This window comes from Chaetodon trifascialis, chromosome 19 (genome assembly GCF_039877785.1).
Source record: "Chaetodon trifascialis isolate fChaTrf1 chromosome 19, fChaTrf1.hap1, whole genome shotgun sequence".
Classification (NCBI taxonomy): Eukaryota; Metazoa; Chordata; class Actinopteri; order Chaetodontiformes; family Chaetodontidae; genus Chaetodon; species Chaetodon trifascialis.
The window spans coordinates 24,438,961-24,457,605 of record NC_092074.1 but is presented as its reverse complement, the minus strand read 5'-3'; the positions used below and the strand labels follow the sequence as shown (position 1 = coordinate 24,457,605).

Here is an 18,645-nt window from a genome sequence, read left to right as displayed (position 1 = left end):
AAAATATCTCCAAACTGCTGACCCTGCACCTCCTACACCTACACGCTCAACTGTCCAGAGGTTAACAGCATGTTGCCATAAAGTGGTATCAGGTGCTATTGTATCGTAGTATATTTATGATTCTGATTACAGTTACATGAGCACAGTATCAGACCCGATACTGGTATCAGTTGGTGCATTTCTAGTCTGAGCACTGTTAATAACCAATTGAATTGGGTTAAATGGTAAAAATGTAAGTTTGTCTACATCAAAACTATAAATCTGGGCTGTTTCTCTTTTAGGCCAAGCACCCTCGCACACTTGGCATGATGACAAGTGAACACATTATGTATGTATCTATGTATGTATGTATGTGTGTTAACTATGCCTGAAGTCCACGAGGTCTGCAAGTCCAGGTTTACTTTTGTATTCAGCCACAGAAACAAAACTCAGTAGGATGAGGAGATTAACAAGGCAGTAAAACAAAATTTCCTGGAGTTTCATTGGACACACCATCATGGACAGCCCTGAATATGTTCCCTGCTTGGAAACTCAAACAGTGAACTGTTCATTAAAGATATTTTGTTTATGCAACAGTCATGAAATCGCTGGACTCTGGACTGGCTCTTGTCTGCCTACATGGTTACCCACCATTATCAGCTCAGCATGCGGCTGTTTGTAATGAGTTCGAAGCACTACCCTGTGGGCAGTGGTGGTCAGGCTGTAGCCCTGGCTCTGGGCTTCACTGATGGACATGGAGGAAACCTGTCCATCACTCTGCAGGATCATCAGCTGCCAGACAGAACTTGCCATCCTCTGAGCCTGAACACCACAAACCAAAGACAACAGCAAAACTTTTAAAAACTCTGTTTTCAAACAATAACTTGATTCTCTTTTGGATTTGACCCACTTGACACACTGAGACAGGCTAAGGGGCACAAACAGTAAGTGCTCAGTCACTATAGTCCCAGCCAAGCAAGTGGTTGATACTACCAAGATGTCTCTGCCTGAGGAGATCAGGCAGATACTACTTTTGCCAGATCCGCAGCCGTTAAAAATAAAATTTCTTTTAGCCTTTGGCCTTAACTGTAGGAAGCATGATCATAACACCACTGGTTTTCAGACCTTCCGATATCACCCTCAGGTTGTGAGCAGATTCCTTAATATTGGGTGACAGGAATAAGTTTGGATGGAAGAGAAACTTTTTAGAAAGAGGGACCAAATGAAAGGACTTCTGAATTGGATAAAAGCTCACACTGCTATGTAAAAACAATATGACATGGGGCTTGTAAGAAACCAGAGTGCTCCTGTCTTCAAAAACCAGTGGTACAGTTACATTTCTGTTGGTGTACCTGAGAGAAGGCAGCCTGCCACATCTGTCCACTGTCCCCATGCTGGCCTCCACATGAAGACCGTCTGTTCACGTTGACCTGGTTCACATCATGAAACCAGCCTTAAAACCACATTAATCTCCACAGTTTTATTAGTTTAGGCAGTTAAGACACAAATCTATTTCAAGACTTCATGTCAGAGAAACCCCCAGTATTAGTAGGTGTTCTGACCTCCATGTAGTCCTCCTCACAGATGATCTCTCTGTTAGTCCAGATCAGACCAGAACAGACTGCAGAAACAGGCTGGCTGACCCACCTGCCAGCATCGCTTACTATCACGTTAAACCTGAAGGTGAACAACTCATCATTCTGGAAAACACAAAAGACACAGCCTTATCAGAGCAACAGTCAGTCTGGACTCCTGTCATGACCAGAAATAATAGAGTGGAACGGCGTAATGGTGGATCAGGGTAATGCTGCCTGGTTGTGTTTTTTGGGGAGGTGGAGCTGCCTGTGCAGAGAGATGGAGCCATCTTGATGTGGATGCAGCACATCAAGGACTTACCTGGTTGTGGGTGAAACAGGAATAGTATGAAGCTCTGAAGGTGGTGAAGCCATCCATCTTGAAGGTGCTGATGGTGTAACCGCAGCGCGAGGCGAGCTGCTCACTGATGGTGTGGACGCCATTTCCATCTATGTCAGGACAGAGTGTGCACCGCTGTCAGTTCAAGACACAAACATTACAGGAGAGGTAGACATTTTCACACGTGTTCTTCAGGCTTTGGTAACAAGGACCACAGAAGCTTCAGTTTGTATTTTTGTGAATATGAAGAACTGACCTACAGCCTCAAAACGAGTTTTTCCTGAGGCCACGTGGACCCACAAGTAACGATCCCGACACTCCGACTGAACAACAGTCTCCGCAAAACCTGGCAAAACAGAAAATCTGACATATGTCTGTTACAAGTAATCAGACTTAAGGGACAGCTCACCCCAAATCAAAAATATTTTTTTCTTCTTACCTGTAGTGCTTTTTATCCTTCTAGATTGCTTTTGTGTGATTTGTGAGTTCTGGAGATTGTGGCTGTAGAAATGTCTGCCCCTCGCAAATATAATGAACTACATGGCACTCATCTTGTGTTGCACAAAGTGCCAAAAAATACAATTGAAAAACTCAACAGCAATGTCTTTCTGCAGAAATCATACCCCATCTACTCAAGACAATCTACAGACCGTGTTGTGAGCAGCTTCATGTAGGAACTTTTTTTTTCTGCTGAACTACACCCACCAGCCACATCACTGCACAGAAGGAGGCATGCATCCATTTCCCCTAACCCAAGTCTGACATTTAGAAGCATGTGGTAATTAGTTTATAGCTAGCAACAAAGCTAGCTAACCTTACAGCTCAGCCAAGGAGGACATCATTTGTTTACATCCCACTGTCATGAGCTTCTTCATGACGAGGTGCTCGCTTCCTCCTGCACATTTAGACAGTTGGTGGCTGTACTTTGGTAGAAAGAAAACAGTTCCTACATTAAACTGAAAAAAAAGAACAAATGGACTGATCCTTTTAATAAACCACAAGTCAATGATCATTGAGTAGGTTGAAAGTCACCAAGAAACACAATTACAGGTATAGTTTCTGTAGTTGTTAACCATTAAGGAAAAATAAGCTTTGGAAGTGGATTTCTTAAAATAAAAAAAACCTTCCAATCAAAACTTGTAATGCTGAAAAACAGACCCTATAATCCAATAGTAACAAACCACCAGTAAAGACCCTGTAAACCCACCAGTAAAGTCCTGTAAATCCACCTGCTATGACCTGCCAGTAAAGACCAGTAAAACCAGTTTACCTTCCAATTGAACTTCAGTTGTTTTTTCTGTGAACTCGCAGCAGATAAAAATGAGTCTGTAAAAAAAAAAAGCAGTGAGGTTCAGTTTTTACCTGTTCAGATGAGACGTTCTGTTACCTGTCCAGGTGAGATTGGTACTTACACAATGATGAAAGCGGCAGTTTTCATGTTGAAACTGAAGACAGTGTGTCTCCTCTGTGGAAGAAAAGCTTCCCCTCTGCGGCCAGGTGAGCTGATTATCTGGTTGTCAGGAGAACAGGGGAGTCAGTCAAAGCTGAGGCTGATTGAGGCTGATTACAGCTTGAGGTCGTCAGCAGGTCCAGGCTGCACAGTAGAAGAAGAAGGAAACACACTGAATACAAATAACTGTCACAGACTGCTGCGGGCTGTTCAAGCACAGTTCATCCAGGCCACAAGAGGGAGCAAGAAGACTTTAAGCAGACTGACTGTCTGACTGGCCTCCTCCTGTCCGTCCGTCCGTCTGTCCGTCTGTCTGTCTATTATGTGCTAACAGGAAATGACACTGTTGTCATCTGTCAAACGTTGACATTGTGTTCTTTGCCTTTATTTCAAAGTTGACGCTGGAGAAATTAGGACTGATGAGAAATGATGTGTCACAAAAGTCTCCAGACAGACTCAAATCAGGGATGTTTTGGTTCATGATCAGCACCTGGAAAAACTGGACACCAGGACGCCTCACAAGTTCACAAATAAAAAACACTACGATGTGTTTTTCTTCTCTGAATAAAACCACAGACCAGCATTTTTACCTTTTTTCACCATCAGCTTCTCTGTTACAGCCAGCTGTTGTCCCACTGAATTTGGTGATCTGATAAGATTCCTGATGTTGATTGAAGTTTTGATTCACCTGGTGAATAAACTTCAGCACAGACTTTTACCTTGAGCTCTCTCATTGCAACCTGAGCTGAGACTTATCCTGAATGTGTCTCAGCCAAGACGGATTCATGATCTCAGCCTAAGTTAACACGTAGCAGGGTATTTTGGAAAACGGATATTTTGGCCCCTCCATTTTCAGAAATAACATTGTGCATCGTTACATGAACCCAGATAAATAGGCCGTCATAACTATGCCAAACCTATGGGCGCGAGTGTAAACACAGGTCACTCACATGACATTAAGTATTCAGTCACATGTTGTGATGTTTCGGAACCTAAAACGCCGTTTAACACAGTTTACACGTCAACAAATAACGGGCATTTTCAGAAATCTCCACTTTGGCCAGAGTTTTTAAAAATGATTGTTTTCCGTGAAAAAAAAATCAGTTTGCGTGTAAACGAGAGGCCAAACCGCATGAAAACATATGCGTTTTCCCTAAGTGTAAATGGGGTCTCAGACGATGGAGGGACTATGGTGTTGTTGTATTGTTTCTGTGGTAACAGTGTTTCTTCTGGAGGTCCTCTTTAATATCAAACCTCTCTCTGTCTTTCTGTGTGTAGGTCCAGTTAAGGCTCCTCTTCTTGGCTCTGGTTTTCACACCAGTGTTGGGAAAGAGTCCAGAGCCCAGACCCTGCAGGGTGGTGAGTGCCTTTATCATCATCATCAGTAGGCGTGCACCAATGTGATTCACATTGACAACGGTTTCTTTATGTTCTAAACTCATTCACTCCATCTCCATGTAAACTGCTGACCTCATGGTACCTTCATAACCATAATCCCATGAACAGCACAGACAGGTTCACACTGATGTCAGAATCAGTACCCTGAGAGAGGATGTTCCTGTCAGTAATGGCAATGCAGCACCTTCTGCTGTTTGATGATCAGATGGTTCAACATCAGACCCATGTTTAACAAACAAACTGACTTCATTGAGGTTCGAGGTCAACGCATGGATCCTCCTGATCAGAGCTCACATTTAGTTCCAGGAACTCATTGGCAAAGCAGAAACAAAGAATAGGTGTTAAGTTACAGCTTGGTAAGTTCCTCTGTGAGACTCTGATCTGTGAAAACTCCAAGTCAGATCTATGGAAGCCCACAGTGGACATGTGTGCAGAGAATTTGGTTCAGGATGTGATGTCTCTTATCCAGTCTTTTTTACACATGTACCTCTTCAGTGCTGTCATGTGTTAAAACAAACTGAACTAATGAGCTGTGTGTGTCTCCAGGTAAGCGTCAGATTCAGCAGCTGGGCAGTCAGCTGCAGCTGAACCAGCATTGTTTGGATACAGCCTTCAATTTCTTCAAGATGGTTGTCAGTAAGCACCTTACACGAGGACGCAAGACAGAGCACGTCATCGCCGCATGCCTCTACCTGGTGTGTCGCACCGAGGGGACGCCCCGTATCCTTGCAACCAGCGATACACACTCTGACAGTGTGTCTCTCATTTTATCTTGATCATGTTGTCAGTCTGCACCCCACTGTAACCTCTGACCTCAGGGAAGTTCTACTTGTTTTCCTGAACTATGTTTCAGACATGTTGCTGGACCTGAGTGACCTGCTGCAGGTACAAATGACCACAGACCTGCAGAGACCTTCTCCCTTTGTAAAGTCTCAGTAGGCTGAATAGACTCTGACGCAGTCTAACATGCACAGGGGTTTTTTGAAATTAGGATTTTTCCTCCATTCTCTAAAATATCTTCTTCACACAAGCGCCATTTTAAAAAGATCTCCATCCACATGAAAATGTAGCAATACAATGGGAGCATGAAACCAAAAGGCTGCAATATAACCCCAACCCTAAAGCCATGCTGGCCAATCTGAAGCCTGACAAGAATTATCAGCAGGCTACATGCAACTAAATTACAAATCTTAGTATGGTGGAGGCATATGAAAGCTTGTGGACATACCCGTGTTCGTGTGGACTAAGCATCAGTAGACTCAGCGCAGTTCTAATTTTTACTCTCACATGTTCAGGTGAATGTTTACATCCTGGGAAAAACCTTCCTGCTGCTGGCTCGTGAGCTCTGCATCAACGCACCTGCCATCGGTGAGAACTTTAACTCAGTTTACTTAATGTAAAACTGAACTTTATTTTAACCGTCAGACCTCAAAGTATTTCGACTGTAAGTCTAAACAAAAACATGCAAGGTATTCACAAGAAACCAAGCAGGTAGTTAAGAGTTAGGAAGGTAAGGCTTTTCAAAGTGCATTTACTGTCGTTTACAAGGTCGGTACAGTTTGACAGGCTAGAGTAGTAAAATCCTGCTCTTTGCTGACATCTAGTGGCAGCTCTAGGAAACTACAACATCAAACATGTCCTTCACAAACTCCTGTCAATAATAACTTCATCAGAAAAAAAGCAGCGATGCATTTATAGTTTTAGTCACTTCAACTTTAATGTTCAACCATTAGCCTTTAAGCAGCACAAACAAACCAATCTGCTTGCAGTTCTACTACAGCCAATCAGCTTCTCGTTCAATGCAGCAGTCAGAATCAGAGTTCCTGTCTTTGGAGCTCATTGCTCACTCTGTCTTAATTCTGACATGTTTTCTGACTGATTATTAGGGGTGGGTATTGCCAAGGACCTCACGATACGATACGCATCACGATACTTGAGTCACGATACAATATGATATTGCGATATCCAAATTTTGCGATATATTGCGATATTCTATAGAGTTCACTGAAAAATGTAAAAGGCATTATGCATCTTAAAATCTGAGTTGTATGTACATCAGATGATAGTATTAATTCATGGGACAAACTGAGTCAAAACAATGTAATTCAAATTATCCATGCCATTTTATTGTAACTATACAAGTGCAAGTTACAATATAGCATTGCATGAACAACATGAACTGAGCTAATATGTCGGGGTGGTGTCGTGCTAAATGAGTTCGCAAGTTTGTTGTGTTACCCAAATATCTAATGGGAGCGAAACAGTGTTTGCAAAGAGGGTACACTTTGTCCAGCTCACTGTCTGTTTCTCCTTTCCTTTGGAATCCAAAGTACCTCCAAACATCTGCCTTAAAGTTCGAGGGCGTCTCTAGTTTAACGTTACTAGCCATGCTTGCTTGTTTTTTTCCGGCTCCACTTCCTCACTGCAACCGCCAGGGGAAAAAAAGAGAAGAAGAAGAGTGCCTTGCAGTGAGGTAGTGGTACAGCGACACCCCGCGGAAGTCGTACTGGACTTACAACCCATCTGAAATATGATTTATTAATTGAAAAAATATCGATATTCAAATTTTGAATATCGATATTGAATTGGAAGACAAAGTATCGCGATATATTGCCATATCGATATTTTTGCCCACCCCTACTGATTATAGTCCTTGAGTCTATCAGGCTCTGGTTCAGCAGTAGAAGACCAGTTCAGGGATCTGCCCCCCCTGCACACCAGTCCCATTGGTACTGTCTGATGAACACTGGAACTGGAAGGTCACTTTCCCACACTGCACCTCAGTCATCCCCTCCTGGCCAAAGTAACTCAGCTCGTTTCCATCCAGGACAGCACTGACAGTGTAGAAAGTGTCCTGTTCCACCTGGACCGGGTGTTCAAACCACACAGGAAAGGTGCTGCTTGATCCATCTGACAGGAATTTGGTGAGGTTCTGGGCCAGAATGGTTCCCTGCCTCTTCAGTTCAATCTTCACGCTGTACTCTGCCTTACCGCCACTCGACCCATAGAGACAAAGTCCAGCCATGAAGATCCGCCGGTCCACTGCGAACTGGATGCTGTCACAGCGCCCCCTGTAGCGCCACTGGTTGCTACGGTAGGCTGAGGACTGGAAGCGGTGACATCTCTGCGGCGCCAGGCCGGCCCGCTTCACCAGAGGGAACTCAAGTCTGGGTTTGTTGGAGGCAGTAAACCATAGGAAAACATCATGAGTCTCTTTCAGCGTCAGGATGTCGGACTGCGCCGCCCCATCTGCAAACTCCGGCAGTGACATGGAAGGGATCCGGACCAGGTACAGAGCCTTACCCAACACCATCCGCTGGTTCCTGGGGGTCACCGACAGGCCCTGACGTCGACACTCAGCCATCGCCCAATTTAGCACCGCCTGGAAGATAAGGGCTTCACGGATGTTGAGCGATTCTCTTTGCAGGATGATCTCCAGCGTGGGCTGGTCAATTTCACAGAAGCCTTCAGACTGTAAAGCGAGTTCGGCCTGAGCGTCAATCACTTCCCAGCAACGCTGTGTTAGCTCTGGCTCCTCAAATAGCCGGCTCTGAGACAGCAGGACACAGGCATTCTTTGCCTCCAGACTCGTCTCCAGGAATGTGACGCAGGCCTTTGCCAGAGCAGGAACAATGTACTTCTTAGCAGCATAGAGCGTGGCGAGTACAGTGTCAGCCTCCAACTCAATCTCATCACTGTACATGTACCTGAGACAGAGCACACAGCAGCTTTAGGACACATCATGGACCTGAGAGACAACATACAGATCAACATACATGACACATACACAAGATAGTCTGCTGCTCTGAATACTAGTGCTGGACTGATTTGCACAGACCCAAGAAATTCAAATTACTATGAGGAAATTTGGGAACTTCCTTGCAGCTATACACTATCTGTTGCATTATAGTTCAGCCTTTTCTCATTTTTTGATCTATTCAGCCCCAGAGATCCTATCAAGGACCCATGGAACCCTCTGTCGGACACTTTCTTAACACACTCTTTAACTCTTTAATGGGCCGAGACTCCAACCTAGAACCCTGGCCCCTGCTCAAACACTTCTTGATACCCCTAAGGTATACCAGAGGGGCAACCTGTAGCTCAGGTGGGAGAGACTGGACTCACTTTAACAGAATAAGGAAAGCAGCTGGCTCCACATCAGGGATGTGGATCTCAGATTCTCCCTCAGCCAGATCTCCGTAAAACATGGCTCCAAACACCGAGCTGCCCACTGCCAGGACATACTGCAACACAGAAACAGGAAACCAATCAGAAGTCTGAACCAGATGGGACAAAAAAGGAAGGGGATAAAGTTAGAGGCCCAAAACACAGTCACATGACACCGTCCAGGTCAGAACAGATGAGTCCAGGTTCAGGGTGGACCCAGACCTTTGTACCTTATGAGCAGGAACTCTCCGAGTTTCTCCTGGAGGGCCAACAATGAAGTGAACATCAGCCATCTGCTCGTTGTTGAACATCAGAGCATTTCTGCAGGAAGACAACAAATAAACACAAAATACTTATTAATACTATGTCCAGAGGAATACCTTTCAAAAAAAAGAGCTGCTTCATTGAAACCCAAATAATTCACTTATTCTTCAGTTATTATGGGAAACTTTAAACTGTTCTTAATAAGTGGAATTTAAAGTTTGTCTGCAGACAGATTTCATGTGATCATCTGATCTGCTGTGACTGGATATGAGATTCTCTGGGTTTCACAAGTAATTCATTGAAATGAATGAATTAATGTATCAGCTGAACATTGTGTGAGTTTTCAGGAAACTTTCCCTGGAAAAATTTTTAAGAAATTATAAACCTATATAATGAAGTTTTACTGGCCTTCCTGAAAACAACAAAGAAACAAAGTACATTTCCCTCCAGAGTCAAACTTTCCTGCTAACAAATTTACTTTGTGGAACAATATTTTCTCCCATGAATACTTCTACTTTACTTCATAAAGATATTCCTCCGACATAGTGTTTAACATTTTCTTCATAAGTTATCATTATTTCACATCATAAATCTTATATTTTCCTCCATCAGCTGAACCATTTCCCTCTACAGAGTGTTTATTCCTGCTGTCCAATGAGAGAAGAGTACTGTGCTGACCTCTCTCTGAGGGTGGGCTGGGTTTCCTGCCAGCTGTCTCTCTCTTCTCTGTCATTGCTGGTGTTCAGTTGAACGGTTCCTCCGCCGTCGTTGTCGTCGTCGTCGTCGTCGTTGTGGTTTCTGGCCGGCGGCTCCGGTTCACTCAGTTGGATGAAACTCTTCTTCACCTCCACCTCGTTACTTTGAGGGAGGCTGGTGGAGAAGAGTTCAGCCGCCATCTTCTCCTCCTTCCTCCTCCTGGTCACAGAGCCAGCGAGGTCACAAGCTCACAGCATGACTGCTTCCTGTCAGAGAGTCAGAGATTAATCTGACTCTAATCCAGATTATTACAGAATAAAATCCAGCACACTGCACAGACACTGTATGTAGTTCTGCGCTGCTGGTTGCCTTTTTCTGTATAGAACTGAAGCAGAGCTGCACCTAAACATTATTTCCATTACCCAATAATCTGTATTTAAATGTCTGAAGATAGTGAAAATGGCTGCACACAGTTACACTGCAAAAACTACTGTTTTCAAATGTCCAAAACCCTGAAACAGCCATTTTTCACACAGTTAAAGCGCATAAAAATAATAAATACATTGCATTTGAGAAGCTGGAAACTGTTTGGAAAAATAATGATTAATCAGTTATCAAAATGAACTAATCATTGCAGCTCCAAACTTAACTTTCCAGGTAGCTTTACATGTACTGGTTATACTGGTTTCACACTGGTTTTACGGCAGCCGTTTGTGTGAAGCTTCACTGTCTCAGTTTTTGTTGGCTCTGCTTGGTTCATACACATCAAACCATCTCAGTTCAATCCTGAAGTTGGTGTAAACATCATGTGTCGGTGTGTTTCTGTTCCTCTCTGCAGCTCAGCCTGGAAACACTCACCGGAAGTTTCAAAATAAAAGCACTAGAAGTCTGGAGCGTCGCTGATGGTGTTAATGAACAGGGACAAGATGCTTTTTGACAGTTGTCTCTTACTGAAGTGAGACAGACAGGGGAATTTAGCTAAACCTGCTGTGTCCGAGGCCAAAGATACGGAGACCGCTTTCTAAATGTAATCAATTATTCATTCATCTGCAGATTATTTTCCCCATTAATCTTTTGGTCTTCGGTGACATCCTCAGAGAGATTCAGGTTAGTTTGAATAAAATCACCACAGAGGCTGTAAACAGAATATTTCACTTGGAAAATGACTGAAACAATCATTGGTGATCAAATAATAATTTTCTGTCAATCAACGAATCAATCTCATGGTCCTAATCAGCAGGTGTTCAGGTGTCACAAAGGTTGTACCTGTTGTACCTGCTGCTTTAATTTCATTATAGAGACACTAAATACGTTAATATCAGTCCTCCTCCTCGTCTCTCCTGCTGCTCACCCCGCAGCTCACATCACGTCACCTCACGGTTACCGTGGATCTTATCAATAGCGGAATTCATTGTCGTCATCGTCATCATCATCACAATCATCATTACAGAGGCACGTTTCATCATCAGTAATCAAAGATCAGTAATCATACGCACAGTTCACTCTGACAGACGCCGCTCAGTCCGTTAACGCGAACGATTATCATGTTGCTGTTGGTTGCCGTTAAACCTCACCGACACCGACCATCAACCGGAGCCGTGACAGCGACTCTGTGTGTGTGTGTGTGTGTGTGTGTGTGTGTGTGTGTGTGTGTGTGTGTGTGTGTGTGTGTGTGTGTGTGTGTGTGTGTGGTTACCTGTCGGACTCTCGGCGGTGGTTATTTTGCCTTCAGCGTGAATCACAGCCCAACATTACCTCCTGTTTGCGCCTCCGGACGCCATTTTATATCTGACTGCTGCTACTTCCGCCTTCACCGAGCTCCGCAAGATGGCGACAGAGCGCGGGAAAATATTTTATCTCCGAACACAGAAACACAGGTCATAATGTGAACATGAATTCAGCAGATAAAACAATAATTTACTTTATACACGTTTATTTATACACGTTACACACACACACACACACACACACACACACACACACACACACACACACACACACACACACACACACACAGAGTTTAACGTTTACTATGCATCACATTGAACTATGATCAACCTCTCATCTCCACCTTTCCTCCTCCTCCTCACTCCCTCTCTCCTCCTCTGCTCCTCCTCAGATCCTTGCCTGTACATCCCTCGCTTTGCTCACATGTTGGAGTTCGGTGTGAAGACTCATGAGGTATCCATGACGGCTCTTCGTCTGGTTCAGAGGATGAAGAGGGACTGGATGCACACAGGACGCCGACCCTCTGGTCTCTGTGGAGCAGGTATGACCACTGTTACCATGGAGACAACTGACATCAACAACTGTGTATTTAGCATTCTGTTCTCCTTCTTCTCCTTCTCTTCCTTCCCCTCTGTGTCTCCCCTCTTCCTCCTCCTCCTCTCTCTGTCCTCATCTTCTATCTCTGTCTCCCTCCTCTCTCTCTCCCTCTCTCCTCCTCCTGCTCTCCTCTCTCTCTCCTCCTCTCTCTCTCCCTCTCTCTCCTCCTCCCTCTCTCTCTCTCTCTCCCTCTCTCTCTCTCTCTCTCTCCTCCTGTCTCTCGTCTCTCTCTCCCTCTCTCCTCCTCTCTCTCTCCTCCTGTCTCTCCTCTCTCCCTCTCTCCTCCTTTCTCTCCTTCTCCTCTCTCTCTCCCTCTCTCCCCTTCTCTCTCCCCTTCTCTCTCCCTCTCTCTCCCTCTCTCTCTCCCTCTCTCCTCCTCTCTCTCCCTCTCCTCCTCTCTCTCCCTCTCTCCCCCTCTCTCTCCCTCTCTCCCTCTCTCCTCCTTTCTCTCCTTCTCCTCTCTCTCTCCCTCTCTCCCCTTCTCTCTCCCTCTCTCTCCCTCTCTCCTCCTCCTGGTCTCCTCTCTCTCCCTCTCTCTCCCTCTCTCCTCCTCCTGGTCTCCTCTCTCTCTCTCTCTCTCTCTCCCTCTCTCTTTCCCTCTCTCCCCCTCTCTCCTTCTCCTCTCTCTCTCTCCTCTCCTCTCTCTCCTCCTCTCTCTCCTCCTCCCTCTCCCTCTCTCCTCTCTCTCTCCCTCTCTCCTCCTCCTGGTCTCCTCTCTCTCTCTCTCTCTCTCCCTCTCTCTTTCCCTCTCTCCCCTCTCTCCTTCTCCTCTCTCTCTCTCCTCTCCTCTCTCTCCTCCTCTCTCTCCTCCTCCCTCTCCCTCTCTCCTCTCTCTCTCCCTCTCTCCTCCTCCTGGTCTCCTCTCTCTCTCCCTCTCCTCCTCTCCCTCTCCTCTCTCTCCCTCTCTCTCCCTCTCTCCTCCTCCTGGTCTCCTCTCTCTCTCCCTCTCCTCCTCTCTCTCCCTCTCCTCCTCTCTCTCCCTCTCTCTCCCTCTCTCCTCCTCCTGGTCTCCTCCTCTCTCTCCCTCTCCTCCTCTCTCTCCCTCTCTCTCCCTCTCTCTCCCTCTCTCCTCCTCCTGGTCTCCTCAGCTCTTCTGGTCGCAGCTCGGATGCATAAGTTTCGTCGTACAGTCAAGGATGTGATCGGCGTGGTGAAGGTCTGTCAGACGACTCTGAGAAAGAGGTGAGAGCTCCAGACCGTGACAGTAGATGACAGGAGATGACAGTAGATGAGAGTAGATGACAGTAGATGACAGGAGATGACAGTAGATGACAGGAGATGACAGTAGATGAGAGTAGATGACAGTAGATGACAGGAGATGACAGTAGATGACAGGAGATGACAGGAGATGACAGTAGATGAGAGTAGATGACAGTAGATGACAGGAGATGACAGTAGATGACAGTAGATGACAGGAGATGACAGTAGATGACAGGAGATGACAGTAGATGACAGGAGATGACAGGAGATGACAGGAGATGACAGTAGATGACAGGAGATGACAGGAGATGACAGTAGATGACAGGAGATGGCAGTAGATGACAGGAGATGACAGGAGATGACAGTAGATGACAGGAGATGACAGTAGATGACAGTAGATGACAGTAGATGACAGGAGATGACAGTAGATGACAGGAGATGACAGGAGATGACAGTAGATGACAGTAGATGACAGTAGATGACAGGAGATGACAGGAGATGACAGTAGATGACAGGAGATGACAGGAGATGACAGTAGATGACAGGAGATGACAGTAGATGACAGTAGATGACAGGAGATGACAGTAGATGACAGTAGATGACAGGAGATGACATTAAACACAGTAGATTGTTTTAGGGATGGTTCGTGTTCAGCGGGTGGTGTCAGTGATTACGGCGTCCTCTCTCCCTCCCTTCAGGTTAACAGAGTTTGAGGACACGCCCACCAGTCAGTTGACCATCGATGAGTTCATGAGAGTCGATCTGGAGCAGGAATGTGATCCACCGTCCTTCATCGCCGCACAGCACAAAGCCAAGATGCAGCAGGTAGTTCGCTCTGTCTCTGATTGGCTGCCAACAGATGACAACAGTTAACCAGTGATCATTGACCTCACTGTCCTCTTCTTGTGCAGCTGGAACAGGAGCTGGCCAGGAAACTGGATGACGTCGAAGGTCAGTTCCTAACCTGGCGTTCCCTCCAGAGGGCTCTAAAGGTGTCATTCAGGACCCCTTATTATTATTATTGTTATCACCATTATTAGACCTTTATTAAACGTGGGAAGCCCTGTCCACGACGGCAGCGTCACAGCGTCCAAACAACATGAAGAGACACAGAAGAACATTCAGCAGTAACTTGCAGTCAGATCCCCGTCAAGGCAGACAGGAGGAAGACGATGTGCTGAAGGAGTCGTTACAAGTTCCATCCAATTCGCCTCCAAACCCTTCACTGCATTTTTCGATGCCCTCGTTGGGCTCAGCCTCTCGAGGCAGATCTGTCTGAGTACTTCCAGGCTGCAGACAGTGACCACAAAGGCCTGTTTGTCCATTTCAGCGCAAACCTACAGACAGCAAGAGGCTGACATCAGAGCTCAAACAGGAGTTACTAGTTTCACTGAGATTAGGGGGAACAGCTCGAGGATGCTTTTACAAATAGATATGTACCAGTGACAAGGCGAATGAAGGCCTTAGAACTGCGATACACCTCACAGGTGTGCCCGTGGTACACGTTGTTCAGCTGATATAAGCAGCAGGTAGAGGCCTGCAGGTAACAGACCACCAGAGTCAAAGGAACTACGTACGGCTGTTTTCAGTGTGACGGTTACAAGCTGAGCGATCATCAGTGAAAATACAGAGATACTTGCACTGCAGCACGTATTCTGTCTGATTGTCCTGTGAGGTCACAGTGTTAGGAAGAGAAGCTGAAGCCGTCCTGGCTTCAGAAAACAACAGCAGTTTAGTTTCCGCAGCATTCAACACAAGTTTCACATCAGACAGCCGTGCGTCAGACTGTAAATACTGCAGTGACTGAGCGAGGATGGTCACCTGCTCAGACTGACCAATACTGAGCAGTCATTGCTTCATGATGAAAAGGTCAAATGTACTGAAGAGAGCAGCGCGGTTTTCTGTGATGCAGTCACTCAGTTATGTCGTTAACATTTAGGGCGTCCTGTGTTGTCTTGAAGCCAGATCGGTTCAATGAAAGAATGTTATTGGTACTCAGGAACTGCCTCAGTTGGTGGTTTAGCAGTCCTTCAAGGTCTTTGGACAAAACAGTTAAGTTGGAAATAAGTCTGTATTTGTTAAGTGAGGCGGGGTCCTGCCCGTTCCACAGAGGGAGAACGGGGGCAGATTTCCTCTCTTTGACTGAGAGTGAGGCTGAAGGTGCTTGTTCATGGTTCAGCAATAAAAACAGCCAAACAAATGAGTGAGATGGATTTAAAGGACTCATCCCTTTGTTTGGTCCTTCAGGAGAGATCAGCTGCTACAAAGACGAGATTGAGACGGAGCTGGAAAAGAGCCGACCCAAACTGAGAGGGATCTACGCCGCCTATGCCAAAGAGATCGGTGTGTACTGATCCTGAGTCAGCTGAGCTGACTGATCTGAACATCTCCACACAGGGAATGAAATCTGCACCCAAAACACGTTGGCAGGGAAACATTTCAGATCACCTGTCACCATTTTTCTTTTATTGATGAATATTATTTTTGAAACGGTTCTTACGTTGATTAAGGTGACATGATGACATGACGTCGTCCTTATTTTTACTGTCAGGAAGCAGTGATTCACCGTTTACAATAAAGCTTCTACAGTGGCAGACAAAAAACCTGACATATGTAAATGTAAGTTACCTGGAAATTTTCCATTTCCTGCGACAGTGGCAGCTGAGGGAGAAGTTCATGTTCAGTCTCTACGGAAACAGAAATTAAAAACATTTAATTACTATTTAATTCTTGGCTTTCAGACCCCGAGGACACAGAGGTTTTGTCCTCGAACTCTGACCCTGAGGAGCTGGAGGTCGAGGACGACGAGCTGCGAGTCGCCGCCCAACACCTGACTCAGGACTTCCTCTGTCAGGTGATTCAGGAGGAGGAGGGGCAGGGCAAGACAACCAATGACAATGGACAGGGGGAGGGGGGCAAGAAGGAAGGGTCGGGGCCTCAGCGTCAGGCCGCCCCTCTAGCCATCATCCTGGGGAAGCTGCCGAGCGCTGCCAGCTTGGGCCTCCAACAGACCATCGACGAGTCTGAGACAGTCGAGAACCCAGACAGTAAGAAGAGAAACGCCTGCGTTACATCATCAGCGACTCAGAGTGACGCTGTGCTGTTTACTAGGCCGCTGTTGGTTTTGGTGTTTTCACAGAGGAGCAGTCGGAGGGAGGAGAGCTGGACCTGGACGGTATCGATGATCTGGAGATTGATAAGGTCAGTTCATTCATCAGTTCACGGCTGTATTTATTCACTCTGCCCCACAAAGGCAGAACGCAGTAATTGCATATTTGGTCAAAAGTGAGTCAGGACCTGAATCTGTTTCTCTGCATACAAAACGTTGTCAGCCTGTTTGCATGACTGCACCTTTTTAGTTGTAGTGTAACTGAGTATTTGACTTTTCCTGTGTACAAATTACCTGGAGACAATGATTGTACCTGTGACAAGCTGCTGGGCTACTGGCACTGGTTCCTTCAGCTCATCTCAGATATATATATATATATAGAGAGAGAGAGAGAGAGAGAGAGAGGGAATATAGATGAAATTTAAAGACAGAATGGGACCCTGACAACATGAACCCCAGGATACATGTCAGAGCATGTCTTCCAGCACCTGGACATCGAGAGGATGTTCCAGTGCTATTAATGACTGCAGACCTGTGGCTCTTGTCATGGGTCTGCAGACCTTGAGAGGTTGGTTCTGTGGCAGCTGAGGACCCAGCTCATCATACCGCACACACCTCAGTGCAGGATGCATAATCCTCCTAACTCACAAGGCCCCTTTCACCCCTGGAGAAGTATGGAAGCCCTGTGAGAGTCCTGTTCTTTTGCCTTCTGCATTCCAGCCCTGTCTTGAAAGGGAAAAGCTTCTGGCCCAGCGTCCTGGATCACAGAGTGCCTCCCTGGCTGGCCTAAGTACGTCAAAGTGGATGGCAGTGCCTCTGAGGCTGTGATAAGCAGCACCAGCCAACCTCAAGGAACTGCTCCAGCACCTTTCCTCTTCACTCTAAACAGCTACAACTTCTTCAACTCTGGTTCCCACTACCTCCAAAAGTCTTCTGATGAATCCTCCATTATTGCATGTATCAACAAAGACGAGGAGTACAGAGGACTGATAGAAACCTTCGTCACATGGTGCAACAGCAATCACCTGAAGCTCAACATCAGCAAGAGCAACGAGCTGTTGGTGGACTAGCAGAGGACCAGGAGGTCCCCTGTCCCTTTTATCATCCAGAGAGAGGACTTTTGCAGGTACCTCGCAGTTCAAATCAGCAATAAACTGGACGGGTGTCATGACACGGACGTCTTGAGGAAGGGACAGAGCAGAGTGTTGTTCCTGAGGAGACTCGGATCCTTCAGAGTGCAGCAGGCTCCTGCAGATCTTCCACCTGTTCTTTACCAAGGTGTAGTGGGGTGGTGGCATCAGAGCAGGAGAGGCCAGCAGACCCAACAAGCTGTGAGGAAGACCAGGCCTGTGGTCAGTGATGGAGAAGAGAATGAAGGACAAGATGAAAGCTACCCTGCATGACTCCGCTCACCCTCTCCATGCCAAGCTGTGGCAGATAGGCGTCATTCAGCCGCTGCAGCATCCACCCACAGGCAGTCTGAAGCACCTCAGGTGCTCAGCTGGACTTGCTAGCTTTGGTTAATTTCTATCTGTTATTCATTTTTGTATCTGTAGACATGAAGTGCCGTTTTGTGCCTTCACAAATAAAGGTTGGTTTCATTGAGAAAACGTGTGGCCAGGACGTCGTGTCTTTGTCTTGACTCTGAGTTTGTCCTCCTCTGTGTGCTGCAGTACATCCTGAACGATAAGGAGGTTCAGGTGAAGACAGAGCTGTGGATGAAACAGAACGCAGAATACTTGAAAGAGCAGAAAGGTCAGAAAGATTCTTCTTCATCATCAACACATCCACAACATCATCATCATCATCACAGTGAATAAAGTCCAACCCATCATCTTTCAGCTTGTGTTTTGAATATTTTTAAACAGAAAACACAGCCGGACATCAATATTACTGAATATTATTGATTGATTTAAAGGAACTGTTCATGAATTTTATTAATCAAATCCATTCACCAATGGCATAAAACAGGTGTCCTGATTCACTGATTACTGATTTTTATTGATTATTGTTACAGAGAAAGAAGAACGGATAAGGAAGGAGAAAGAACAGGGAACGTATAAAGAGAAGGTAAGCGTGTCTGTTGAGAGCGGGGTCTCCCAGGCTGGAGTCCAGGGGCTGTCCTGTGCTCACTGAGGATCAA

At 45.9% G+C, this 18,645-nt stretch overlaps 2 protein-coding genes across 4 annotated transcripts in view; one reads left to right on the top strand and one right to left on the bottom strand.

The window, feature by feature from the left end:
* brf1b (BRF1 general transcription factor IIIB subunit b) overlaps positions 1 to 18,645 on the top strand; it is a 34,890-nt gene that overhangs the window by 10,649 nt on the left and 5,596 nt on the right. For all 3 annotated transcript variants that reach the window (XM_070987759.1, XM_070987760.1, XM_070987761.1), the window contains exons 3-15: positions 4,622 to 4,702; positions 5,288 to 5,461; positions 5,595 to 5,626; positions 6,037 to 6,109; positions 11,988 to 12,137; positions 13,282 to 13,375; positions 14,092 to 14,218; positions 14,305 to 14,344; positions 15,641 to 15,736; positions 16,135 to 16,440; positions 16,533 to 16,594; positions 18,176 to 18,257; positions 18,520 to 18,572. In XM_070987759.1, the coding sequence (XP_070843860.1) occupies positions 4,622 to 4,702; positions 5,288 to 5,461; positions 5,595 to 5,626; positions 6,037 to 6,109; positions 11,988 to 12,137; positions 13,282 to 13,375; positions 14,092 to 14,218; positions 14,305 to 14,344; positions 15,641 to 15,736; positions 16,135 to 16,440; positions 16,533 to 16,594; positions 18,176 to 18,257; positions 18,520 to 18,572 (1,370 nt within the window). The remainder of the gene's footprint in view (positions 1 to 4,621; positions 4,703 to 5,287; positions 5,462 to 5,594; positions 5,627 to 6,036; positions 6,110 to 11,987; positions 12,138 to 13,281; positions 13,376 to 14,091; positions 14,219 to 14,304; positions 14,345 to 15,640; positions 15,737 to 16,134; positions 16,441 to 16,532; positions 16,595 to 18,175; positions 18,258 to 18,519; positions 18,573 to 18,645) is intronic.
* LOC139347909 (BTB/POZ domain-containing protein 6-B-like) lies at positions 6,442 to 11,674 on the bottom strand. The gene is made up of 5 exons (XM_070987762.1): positions 11,565 to 11,674; positions 9,851 to 10,134; positions 9,139 to 9,229; positions 8,867 to 8,985; positions 6,442 to 8,448 (listed from the first exon to the last, which is right to left on the bottom strand). Exons 2-5 carry the CDS (start codon positions 10,066 to 10,068, stop codon positions 7,416 to 7,418), a joined length of 1,461 nt encoding a protein of 486 aa, XP_070843863.1. The 5' UTR covers positions 10,069 to 10,134; positions 11,565 to 11,674; the 3' UTR covers positions 6,442 to 7,415.